This window comes from Apis cerana, linkage group LG8 (assembly GCF_029169275.1).
Source record: "Apis cerana isolate GH-2021 linkage group LG8, AcerK_1.0, whole genome shotgun sequence".
In the NCBI taxonomy this organism is placed as follows: Eukaryota; Metazoa; Arthropoda; class Insecta; order Hymenoptera; family Apidae; genus Apis; species Apis cerana.
Genome location: NC_083859.1, coordinates 2,499,967 through 2,513,867, shown reverse-complemented (window position 1 = coordinate 2,513,867; position 13,901 = coordinate 2,499,967). Strand labels below are relative to the sequence as shown.

Here is a 13,901-nt window from a genome sequence, read left to right as displayed (position 1 = left end):
CTGTATGTATCAATAATTATTATTTTGTCATTCTTTTATTTATTCTTTTCTATTCTTTTTTGTTTCCTAGCTAATTAAATTTCTTTATGGCAAGAAATTTAATTCTATTTAGTTCTATTTAGTTCTTTATTATTAGAGAAAAATATCATATTTTTTTTTTAAATCTTTCGAAGTTTGTTATATTCTATTTTATTCTTTTTAAGATTTCTATTTTATGCGAAGAGAAATTTACTTTAAGAGAATTTTTTTTTTATTTCTGAAAAGTTAATAATCAAAATGTAGAGCAAATTATTGATTGAAGAAAAAATTTCATTTATAATTTCTAATGAATTTACTTTTTAATCAAATAAATTTGTTTAATTTAGTTTAATTATATCTATTATAGAACGTGTATTTTATTCCTTGAAGTATCTTTTATTATTATTAGTACTATTTTATTTTTTAGATTTTTGATTATTTTACTCTTACTTTGATCAATTTAATTAAAATTTTACTTTTAAAAAATTATTAATTAAGAAGTACTGAAATACTGAAAAAAAAAATTTTATTTCGTAATTTGATTGCTTTCTCAAATAACTAAATTTTCTCCTAATCAGTTCCAACTTTTCACTTCCTAAATTGCGTATGAAATCGATTCAACAGAAAAGAATCTCAAACTGAACTAAAACTTTTTCAATCTTTGAGAAGTTCATAGAGGGAGATTTCTGGCTTTCATTAATTTAATTAAAATTTGCTAAGCTTTTTCAACATTCTTTTTTGAATATTTCATAATCTTCTTTCAAAAATAATTCTGTAAGTTTGTATTTTACAATATAATCATCTCGTTCATGTTTTTGAAAATAATTATATAGAAATAATTTGTTACATTTAATTTAAATGATTATTAAAAAAAAATATAAAAATTATTTATATAAAATAATTTTGTAGTATTTATATTATATGCATAATATAATTATAATTGGAAAATAGGATTAATATATTGCAAATAGGATAACTACTTATATTAACAATAATTATTTTTATATAATTATTCAAATTTATAAATAAACAATAAATGTTAATTGAGAAATTTGTAAAGGCATTTTTTTAATAATAATAATAATATATTAAAAATATTAATTACTTTAAACATTTTAAAAATGTCATCGTCAACTACTTAGATAATTGTTTATTTACAACTGTCAACATTGTTTAGATAATTGTAATTCGTAAAATGAATTAAATAACTTAATAACTTCTAAATAACTTAAATTATAAATAAAAAAAAACTTGGGGAACTAACAATCCAAAACAGGAATAAGCGATTGGCATATTTCATAAACCGTATGTTTCTTTCCCTAATGCTTTGTCAAGCTATAAAAAAATAATTTCCACTATATTCATCTGATTTTTTTATACTTTGCAGCAATGTTTTCCAATTTTTTTTAAGTTACGATCTTTTTTTTGTAATGTTTAAATAATTTGAAACATCTATTGTCCTATATAAAAAAAATAAAAAATTGCGAAATGAAATGTTTTTTAAATTATATAAGAAGAGAAGCATTCTAATATGGAATTATACAAAATTATTAAATTATATAAAATAATAAATAATTAATAACTATAATAATATATAATTACTAATTATATAAAAATAAATAAAAAGTTAAATGTTATTAATTAAAAACGATAACGATTTCTTAAAAATATTTTGTAATCCAGTTGTAAGTCGTGATTTAGAGGTTAAGAACCACTGATCTATTGGATAAATTTTATATTCATTTTTTTTTATGTTTATAATCAATTGTTGTAATCAAATAACAATGATTGAAAAACAAATGAATTAATAATATGCTGTCCTCTTTATTATTTAAAATATTCGATAAATTTCAAAACATTTAAGAAATCTGAACTTTTATAACGGTTCTTGCAATATTTTGTTAGGATAAATAAATTAGTTTATTTACAATTTCTATAAAATTTGTATGAATCTTTCAATTTTATTTAAAAAATTAAGAATGTATGAAATTTTAAATATTGCAATAGTGAAAAATTAAAAAATATTAGATTAGATATTTTAAATAAGAAAAAGAATCTGATTCAGAACATGATTCAAATTTTTGGTTATTTTTTTTTTTCAAACTTTACATTTGTCGTAAATAAAATTATTAAAATTAAAATAATATTTAAATAAAATAATTATTATAAAATATTTCAATTAAAATCAATTGAATTAATTAATTAAAAATTCTATTTCACTATATGTTAAACTTAAATAAATTTGAAATATATGTATATATTTGTTTGATAAGAATGTTAATTAATTGAATAATTAAATTGTTAAAAATTGTTAATAATATGAAGAATAATATTCTATTAAAATTTTATTTTACTAAAATATTTATGTATATATAAAATATTTGTTAAAATTCATTAAATTTTTTAAAAAATAATATTTTGATATTTTTGTTTTAATATTAGTATGTATATTTAATTATTTAACATTTGAAATTTAAATATATGTATATATATATAATATTAATTATTAATATTATGAATAATAATATATTAATAATAATATATATTATTATATTAATAATTAATATTATTAATAATGAATAAAAATGCATTTATATTTATAGAAATATATTTTTTCTGTTAATATGTAGGAGATAATATATTATCATGTATTGAAAAATTACAATTATGCTTTATCCAATTCTCTTATCCAATTCTACTTTATTTAATATTAAAAAATAAATCAGCAGTGAGAATTAAAGATTTACGATTAAATTTTATAATAATTGATATACAATTATTACAAATATTTACATTTTTATGTACAAAAAATTAAAAGATTCTAAAAAAATTATAAAATTTCAAAAATTTTATTAAAAGATTATAAAAAATTTAAAAAATATTTCAAAATTACAAAATTCAAACAATTTATAAATTAGAAATATAGAAATTTATTTTTTAAGAGATATTTAAAGAATTAAAAATGAAAATAGTTTATAATAAAAATAGAGATCTTAAGTTACATAACATAATTTAAGCTATATATTATATAATATAACAAAAGTCATATAAATAATAAATAATAAATTATTTTATTGACTTACCAGACGCAATTCTTTGGGGTTGGCAACCACTGAATGTTGACTGTCTTCTCGCTTGCAAATCAGTTCCTCTTAAAGAAAGATATACGGAAATAGTTTTGTCCAGAGCAAGTCTCACCTGTATATGAAATAGTAATTAATCATTCAATCGTATTACTACATTGATCACTGATTGATTACGATATATTTAAATATAATTTATTAAAAATGGAACGAAATGTGACGCGATGTAAATTCCACGACTGATAAACAAAGACTGACGCCAGGCCCATACATTCGATAATTACGCCCCTCCTATTACTCTTAACCTATTTCTCAATCTCAAATGGGACTTTATATACATATAATGACATTATATTCGAAGCGCGAATTTTGTATTGATTATAAAGATGAAATAATTTTTTTTTCAATAATTTATAATAATTTATAATAAAATTTTAAAAGAAAAATGTTAAAAGATTATTAATTTTTTTTTTACTAAAATTTATCTAAATAAATAAATACATCTAATAAATAAAATATATCTAAAATATATTTTTATATAGTATAAATAAATAATTTTATATAAATTTTTATATAATATTTACTATTATAAATAATATTTAAAATTATTATTTTTAATATTCTTTATTAAATAATTTTATAACAATAAAATAGTAATAAATAAATAATTATAAAAAATGTTAATATTTATTTATATCAATACTTATTAAAAAATAATTATTGATTAATAATTAATAAATAATTTCTAAATAAATTTTAATCAAATATTTCGATATTTATATAATATTTTATATAAATATATATTTTATAGTAATAAATCATAATAATTTTTTAGAATTTATATCTAATTTTTGTACTTTCACAAATATATTTACTTCTCATGCATAATTATTGAATTAATTATTATAGAGTCATTTAATTAGAGAATTGTAAAGAATTATAGAGAATTGATCATTAAAAAAAAAATTTCATATATTTTCAGTATAAAGTATAATTGCATATAAAATATTTAATTTAAGATGAAAAGAATAGAAATTTTATAATTTATAAAATAAATTTTCTCACCTCGCCATTTAGAAAACAGTAAAGAGTTGCAATGAAGAGTCCTTGAAAAGATTGAAGAAAATGCGTAGAATATGACCATAACGCGAACTTTCTTACGTTGTGCAAAGGTGCTTCAATCATAAAGAGCACGTTAGTAATACCCAATAGTGGTAAAAGCACTACTGCTGCTCTCACTGCTTTTCTAGAAAAATAAAAAATAATTTTTTTTAAATTTTTGTTAAAAGAATATAAAAAAGATATACTGTATAATTTTATTAAATGCAGAATTATTTTCTTTTATTATAATTTCTTGTCTATTATTTGAAAAAGCTAAAATCCATTTACTTTTTTCAGTTTTAATTTTTTCATTTATTAATTTTATATATATATTTTTTAGTTAAAAATTTTTATATTAATTTTCAATTTACAAATACTTTTTAATAATATTTTTTTTTTAATAAAATGTTTGGACAAATTCAAGTAGTGATATAAATTACTTACAGGACTTGCTCGATTTCACTAGTATGACTTTGTCGAAGTTTTACTACAAGCACTCTGACAATGTTCAACAAGAACAGAAAATTGAGCTGAAAAATTAAAATTAGTATAATGATTTTTATATTTTAAAGAATTTTTTAAGAATTTTTTTAAATTAATATCACTTACCAATATTACTGCAAATCTAGGTCCCTCTAGGATCCAAAAATAGGAAGACAAATTATATCCAGACCAACATCTGGAAAATCTAATATATACATAAATTGTTAATCAATCAATTGATAACAATTAAAGTCAAAATATTAAATAATATGACAATATAAAAAATTATATAAAAGAAAATATTTAGACAATAAATTAAAATTGTTAAACATTTTCATTTTTATTTAAATCCAATGATCAAATACTGCAATTATCAAATCTATCAGAATGAGTAACTGAATAAAAATTTCAGATAAACTTTATTTTAAATGAATGAATTTTAGCTTCATTATTTAAAATTTGCAATTCCGTATCTATAATTATGGTTTTCTAATTTTTATTTACTTTGATTTTGGATGATAATAGAACGCGGTAATGGTCGCCCAAATTAGCGTCATCATGACAGGACAACCCCATCCAATGAATCTGTACATCCTATAGTAGGAGTTTTCTTGAAACACTGTTACTGAAATAATAATTGAAAAAGAATTTAGTTTTTGCTGACAATGTTCTGATTTAATTAATTAATTAAAACTTAGAAATGAATACTTATACGATACTTTTTTCGAAAATTCTTTATTTTTTATTGAATTTTTAATTTTATAAATATTGAATCATTAATATTATATTATAAATAAAAATTGTAAATGTTATAATATGATTTTCATTAAATCAATTTCAACATAGAGACAATAGCATTAGTAGAACATTTTATTTCAAGTAAAAGAAATTTTTTCTAATGAGTTCAAGAGAAACCAGACCTTTAATTAGTAACATTGAAATGTCTTAAAATTATGAAAATAGGTGTGGAAAGGTTTACTCTTCAATGTCTTGAATGTTCTTATTGGTAATTCCAAAGAAAACTTGAAGAATATTTTCATCAATCTACCAGTGACCATGTTGTGAAGGAACAGTCCCTCTATAAACATCCACATGAACATTGCAGTTTTGGCATATTCCAAAAATGCGTAACTGGCTTCACAAAGTACAGGCTGTAAGAGAAAAAAAATTTATAAAATAAATAAATTTCCTTAAAAACAAATCATCATATCGTAAATTATTTAATCTCGAATTTATATTTCGAAATCAATATTTAATTATTTAGAGAAATAATTTTCTAATTCTTCGAAAATAAAAGCGATTGAATATAAATTTTATTTATAAATAATTATTAATTAATTATTCAATAAATAAATATTATTAATTATTCAATAAATAAATAAATATTAATTATTCAATAAATAAATATTAATCTCTTTGAATACAACTATTTCTTCTTGATCTTCATGATTTTTGATATACATTGTATAATTGATAATAATTAGCGACATAATAAAATTTAACAAAATAATAAATAAATAAATAAAATAAATAATAAAATTAACAATTCCTTCAATTTTCAAAGAAGCAAGAAGCAAGCTGATTTAAAATTATATGTAAAAAAAATTTAAATAAGAATTTATATTTAAAAAAATTTAGATTTTAAAAATTAAAATTAAGAAAAACTCACGGTGTTTCCTATGCCTCGTTGAATGCCATAAGTTTTTTTCCTCAAGATTTCGATATCTATGTAGATCGTTAATCTAATCAAAACCTGGACGACCATGGCGACGAATAAGTTCTTATGTATCCTAGTTCTGGTGTTTCTCAGGGACCTGTTTCACGTAAATATCAATAGAACTTTATCTGAGATAATTTATTTATATTATAATAGCACCGTTTTGCTCGCTTAATGAAGAAAATATTGAATATAATATTGAATCTACATCTCGTTTATAAAATAAATGAATTTTCTGTATTTTAGAAACAATACGATGCAATTAGAATTGTCATTATATAATTGTTATTATATAAGAATAAACTTAATCCAATTTTGTAGCACAAATATATTTGATATGTTTTTATAAAAATAAATGATTGTTATATATTTAAAAAAATATATTGTTTTATAATAAATTTATTTACAATAGAAATTAAATAGATATTATTAGTTATATTTCAAAATAAAATATTTTAAATAGTTTTTATCTTTATGTGACTTTTAATATATTATTTAATTATTACAGAAAATAAATAGAATAAAATATAAATTTATTTTATTTGCAATGAAATATATTTCATTTATTATAAATTATTTATTAAATTAAATATCTTTATTTTATTATAGATTTATATAGTGAATATATTGATTTCTAAAATTACTTTTTAAATACAAAAAATATAAAATGAATAAATAATTTACCTAAAACGACAGAATATGGCAAGTGAAGCAAATAGTGCTACTAAAGAGATGCTTAAACCCACGAACTCTAAGGTACGAGTTTTCTCAGCAATGTCCAGCTTCATCTGAAAGATAAAAAAAGAAATTTGTAAATATTTTTATAATAAGGAAATACAAATTGCCTTCATATTTCCTGAAATGAAAAATATCTTGAAAATAATGTATTAAACTGGAATTATTTTTTATTCGCTTTCAATTTATTTCAATATTTAATTTCTGCCTATTTTTTTTTATTGATATTTCCAATATTCATTTCAATTTCATCTCACTAAAAATTCATCAAATATAAGCATTATATAATTTATGATTAATACAAAAATTATATTTTTATTATTATATTCAAATAAAAATTGCATTGAAAATAAAAAATTATTAATTTTATTTTCTATAAATTACATTTTTTTTTATTTCTTTTGTATTGTTTTTTAATTTATTTTATTCAATAAATGAATATCTATTTTCACCAAAAATGATACCAATTACATTGTGAAAATTAATTCAACAAATTTCTCCATTTTTATTTATTAATTTCATTTTCATAATCTCAATTTTTACATATACTCACATTACCCTCAATGGCGTTAGTGTAAACTTTTCCATGTAATCGAAGCATTTCTGGTGTCATACAAGTCGTGTAGTTTGCCCATCCATGAGGAGAATCGTTGTTTGTTCCGTTCTGACCCTCCCAACGGCCATTATATCCACATTTCTTCTCCACAGATTCTAAACATTATATCAAATTATCTCTCATTTGTATCTCATCTCCTTAGTGTTATCAGGGAAACAAAATTTAAGATTACTTGATTATTAATTTGACTAATTAATTTCATCAGCATTTACAAGGAAAACCTCAAATTAGATTTAAACTTTAGCCTAAACTTGAACTTTCCAAGAGAGGAAACAATGGAGAATTATTTCCACAATTTGAACAATAAATTTTAGAATAGCTTTAGAAAGCTTTTGAAATCATTCTCGATGTTAATATTTATTTGCAAGAAATATTATCAAACATTTTAATCTTAACTATTCTTGTTTTCACTTATTCAGAAATTTAAAAGATGAAAAAGAATTTTTAAATATGCAACTTTCTATATTCTTTAACTTTATATATTTAACTTTATATATTCAATGCGAATTATGATTAGTTTAAATTTTATAGAATTTTCAATTATTCCTTTTACAATTATTTTTGCGAACGATCAATATCTGCTATCAATTTCTCTTGACATTGCATTGAATATAACAATCTATCAAATTAAAAAATCTATTAAAGTGGAATTATTATTAATTTTAACGAGAATTTGTTCAAATTTATGCCAAATTTTATATAATATATAAATTATTTCATTCAATATCACTTAGATAATTTAGATAATTTGAAATTCAAAAAGAAAACATTTATATGATTAATAATAATGTTTACAAATTGTGGTAAACTATCTTAAGCAATGATTCTAATAGAAAAATTTCATGATGAACCAAAGAATTATATGATTAAAAGAATTTCATCTTGCAACGACGTTATCAAAAAATTGAAATAAAGAAACGACTATGAATGTTCCATGAAAGAAGAAACTTCAAAGAGGAGTCTATGTATCCGGCTGCCTACTTAAGACTTTTCTCAAAGCCTGCGAAATCAGAGAGTCTACGAGTCTGTTCCTCTCTTCAACCTGCAGCTCCCACAAAGTCAAGGACGTTAGAAGACAAAGAAATTGTTTGGAAATTCTGCTTCTAATCACTTAAAATTATTTTTAATCATCATCGAAATTTTTTGAAACTCTTATTTCATCTTTTTTAAAATATTTTCAATGGATAATATTTATGGATAATATAATATGGATAATATATCTGATGTTGTAAATAAATTTCTTATGATTTATTTATAATTAAATATATTATAGAAATAATTATTTTAATTTTTTTTTAAAATGATTTTCAAACTTATTTTTGAAATATTTTCTATATAATTATTATTAATAAATATTACTATTTTTTGATCTCAACAATCTGAAATTAAACTTTGGATTAAAACAAAACTTTCAATCATGAAAATATTGAAAGCATCGTTATCGAGAAAGATTTATTGCCAGTTTTGAAAGTACTAAAATATTTGGTGCAAAATAAATAATTAACGAAAGCGAAAAACATAATTCTAGTGAAAAATATTGATTTTTAATAGTTTTTTTTTATCATAAAATTAATAATATTCATCGATACTATATACTATAATAATATATATCAATATTTGTGTATAATATTTGATGTATATTATTAATATACATCAATAATATATATCATAATATTATATATTATAATATAATACATACAATATAATATTATAAAATATTTTATATCATAAAATTATATTTCAATTTGAATTTAAAAAACACATTCACAAAAAAAAAGATGAAAACTTTATGTAACAAATTACATTATATATATATATATTTTATAATAAATAATAGTATGCAAAAAGCATATAAAAATATACTAAAGTTTTAATAATATCTGCATGATTATTGTTACAATTCTTTTTAATATATAATTTATTTAATAACATTAAAGATCCTTTATGTACATATACATATATTTTATTTATTTTTTATATCTTATTATTTTTAATATCTGATAACTTTTTTAGTTTAATTAAAATTTGATTTTTTTTTCTAATTTCAAAATACAGAGTCTATAAACATACAAATATTGATAAATTTAAATAAAATTAATTCCTTTAAACGTCTCTGTTAATACATAATATGTAGAAAAGAATGCGAAAAAAAGTTGCAGTAGAAATAACTTTGTTTATGCAGTTAGCGTTGATATGTCGTGGTATTATCGAGTGCAATCAAAATGTACAGAAATAGGTCGAGTACCCGAGTTCCAGATTTTCATTCTATCTCTCTGTATTATTGTCATTGTCGAAACGGAAGTTGTATGTCGCAAATGCTGAGAGGCAAGTTTAAGTAAAGTGTCACGTGTATATGAATCCTAGCTGTGAAATCGATGTGTCCGCCTGCGAAATATTCTCCTGTTAAAGCTGACTGACGATAAACAATTATATTTCAATCAAATTTTGAATAGGATTGAAAATGGATTTAGCAAATTTCCTCCGAATAAACCATATATATAAATGCTATTATCATTTCTAGTACAAATAGGAATTACTTAGAAATTTTTTATTTACATTAGAAAAAAATATTTTTCATTTTCATTATATTGTATTTTTTTTTAATTTAAAATAACAGTTTATCGCATACATAAACAAATTACAAATTGTTTATTTGTAAGATACATTTATTTATTTATTTTATTTATTTTTTTATATATCCTAATAGATACTTACTGAATAAATAAAACATTATACTACTAATTATATTAGAGAATATAGGTTATGTCGCATATATTTAAGTGCATTAATTGAATTTAATTAATTATAAAATTTGATATATAGAATATGATGTGTATGGTTATGAAACAATTCTAAAATTATAGATTAATATTAAATAATTAGATTAACTGAGGTTAGGTAGCTAGATTAGATTTTGAATAAAATTTAAAATATTGTTCGGTTAAAGTAAGTACACTAATTCTAAATTAATAATTATAGTAACTTCGACTAGGTTTGAATTTGGCTAGAAATTGTTTGTGAAACCTTTCTCGATGTTAAACATTATCGTTTGCTATCAAGTCATGAAATATCGTGCGAAGTATTTTTTAGTTAATATAGATGGAAATTAACAATTATACAATTCAAACAGAATTTCATTACATTTGAGTTGGAAATTAATGTATTAACTCATTACACTTTAAAAATCGATATGTGTATTATAAGAAATTTTCTTATATCAATATACACTATACTAATTATAATTAGAACGTAGAATCATAATTTTATAATTCGATGAGAAAAAAAAACGTATTATCTCGAAATTTTTAAAAAAAAACATGTATTTTCAATTTATTAAAATTCTTCGTTAAAATTGATCAAATATTTGTCATAAGAATTTCTTTGTCAATTCAAGAGAATTAAGTTCTACAAGAATAAGTAAATCTCTAAGAGAAAGAAGGAGAGAAATATTTATTGGATAAATCAAATGATGATTCGACATTGAACCGTATTAAATCTATCGGCTGAGATACTTTCAAATCTCTTGTCGGATTTTATTGTAACAGTACAAGAAATTTGCATCCAGGTCGTAGCGCAGTTAACAAGAAAGCGAGATTAAATCGAATACACCGTTGAGAATAGAGAAATATCGACAACGATCACATCTGGTGCGACGTTAATCTTCATCACGTAAATTTCTTCTGCTTTTTTTCCTTTTTCTTTTTTTTTTTGTTCCAACCTTCTCAAATCTTACATTTCTAGAGATTGTAGATGGCTCAAGATTGTGATTCTGTTGTTTGTAATACTGGCTTTTGTAGTTTTTCTAAAAAAATTAGTGATTGGATAGAAATTGTGATTTATGAGTTTCCCAAAGATCTCATCTTCTTTCTTTTTTTTTTAATGTTAATTAAATAATTTTTTCTTTGATTTTAAATTTTGATTTTTAAGATTTTTACTCTTCTTATTATTAGTAATAATAAATTTTAATTTAATTATTCGTAATTTAATTCAGATTCCTCTTTATATCTTTCAAGAATTCTTTATTCTTTTCTTGTATTGTATATTTATTCAGATTTTTATAAATGTTGAATATAAATTGAGAAATTGTGATTGATGATTTTCATAATAATTTTTATTTAAGATAGAAATCCAAATTTTGGATTGAATTTCTAATTTCTAACATGAAATTCTTTTCATACATCAATTTGTAATTTACTAATTTCAATATAAATTATTGAAATCTTAATAAATTTCATAATTAATTCTTTATTACAATTTATGAAATGTTCAATTATATTTTGTTATTTTATCATTTTTCATTTGCTATTTCCAAAATCTATCAATCAATTTTTATCAATCAATTCTAATCTTAATATCTATAATATTACATAAATATAAATATATCCAAGAATTCTTAAGTTTCTTAAATATTTCTAATCTTAATTTTCTATATCATTAATATATATAATATTATATTATATAATATTATAATATATATAATATTATAAGATGGTAAAACAAATTCTTTTTTAATTATCAGTTTTAAAGTTTTCAATTCAAAGAAATCAAAAAAATATTAACAACGAAAAAATCTTTCCGTATATTTTGATGTATAATTCTTTTTTTAAATTCTTTTTTTTAAAAAACCTTTTCTCTTTTCTTAATATCACTTTGCATTGAGTTTTTATGTTTTGTCATTTAAATGTCATGTGAGGGAGTTTCAGGATACTCTTTTTAATTTGAAAAAAACATGAAATTTATATTTTAAAAATAGTTTTTATCAAAAATTCTTAAAATCATGATTAAAAAATCATTTAATATGCATTAAGCTTTTAAGAAATAAAAAGTAGAAATTACAGAAAATTAAAGGATTTTAAAATGTCTGAAAATTAAAAAAATCTTTTGAAATACATTTCTAAAACTTAAATATGTTCTTCTGTTCAGAAATTATTGTATTTTTTTTATTTCATTTAAATTTTAAAATATAAAAATATAAAAAATTATTAAAATAACATGAAAATATTCAATTGTTAAGAACCAATATTAATTATCCTTCCCTTCTTCCCTTTTTTCTTTCTCGTCCCCTTTTTCTCGTCAAATTTAAATGCTTGTCTTGCCTTGAGCAAGATTGATTCCATTCTTTTTTAGACAGACAATTTCTTCTCAAATCAGGCAATTAGATGGAAGTTAAAAGCAATCAAGAATACTTGTTGCTAAGATGAAATGCAAATTGAGCTCCAATGATACGCAACAAAAATTGGTATAATTATTCAAAAAGCCTGGCACAATCTGAGGGATCGATTTACTTCCTTGAGGAACGAAGTTTCCGTTTACATGTGGAAGAGTGGAAAATTTATGTGCATTTATTAGGTGGCGAGGAATGATTCAATTTACTTCCTTTTAAAATGAAAAATTCTTTTAAAAATTCTTTAAAGAATTTTTTTTATCAAATTGAAGATTAATTTAATTTTTTTTTATAATAAATATATGTACAATTTTTTTATTAATTTAAAACTGCAATTAGATAAAATTTAAAATAAAAATTATAAATAAATTAATATAAAATTAAAATAAAATGAAAAACTTTTAAAAACTTTTAATATGTTGAATTCTGTAAATGTTAATTATTAAAAGTTCGAAATATATAAAATGTTTTTCCTATTACAAATATATATATATATGTTTTATTGATTTAAAAGAATATTGGAATAATAAAATAAAAACGAATAAAATAAAAAATTAAGAATAATAAGATAAAATAAAAATTTTGAATAATTTTTAAATTATTAAATTTTTAATAATTTTTGAATTTTGAAAGTCTTGATTATTCAAATTTGAACATGCATACGAATATGCGTAGATGCATAGAACATGAGGATAAATGAATTCGCCGCACTATGGATTAGAATGAAAATGAACTAATACAGTTTCTGGTCATGAGTGCTGATACACCTTACATTCGGTACGTGATTTGATAAATCGGAGCGATTTCATGTGAATGACTCATATTGGACATCATATAATAAATTTTCTATTCACTGAGTGAAAGAAAATATAAAAATATAATCTTTGAAAATGAAACAAAATATTATATATATTTTCGAAAAGAAAAAAAAATATAAAGTATCTGACAGTCATTAATGCAAATTATCGATGAGTTTAAGATTAT

The 13,901-nt window shown here is 20.1% G+C and overlaps 1 protein-coding gene across 17 annotated transcripts in view; it reads right to left on the bottom strand.

Moving 5' to 3' along the window:
- Positions 1-13,901, bottom strand: part of LOC108003222 (PDF receptor) — a 41,580-nt gene that overhangs the window by 5,216 nt on the left and 22,463 nt on the right. For 12 of the 17 annotated variants that reach the window (XM_017065384.3, XM_062078007.1, XM_062078009.1 and 9 more), the window contains 9 exons: positions 7,691-7,848; positions 7,087-7,190; positions 6,355-6,499; positions 5,665-5,836; positions 5,190-5,310; positions 4,812-4,890; positions 4,647-4,732; positions 4,167-4,347; positions 3,102-3,216 (listed from right to left, as the gene is read on the bottom strand). In XM_017065384.3, coding sequence (XP_016920873.1) covers positions 3,102-3,216; positions 4,167-4,347; positions 4,647-4,732; positions 4,812-4,890; positions 5,190-5,310; positions 5,665-5,836; positions 6,355-6,499; positions 7,087-7,190; positions 7,691-7,848 — 1,161 coding nt within the window. The remainder of the gene's footprint in view (positions 1-3,101; positions 3,217-4,166; positions 4,348-4,646; positions 4,733-4,811; positions 4,891-5,189; positions 5,311-5,664; positions 5,837-6,354; positions 6,500-7,086; positions 7,191-7,690; positions 7,849-13,901) is intronic. The other 5 variants (XM_062078015.1, XM_062078013.1, XM_062078016.1 and 2 more) reach the window with 1 other exon arrangement.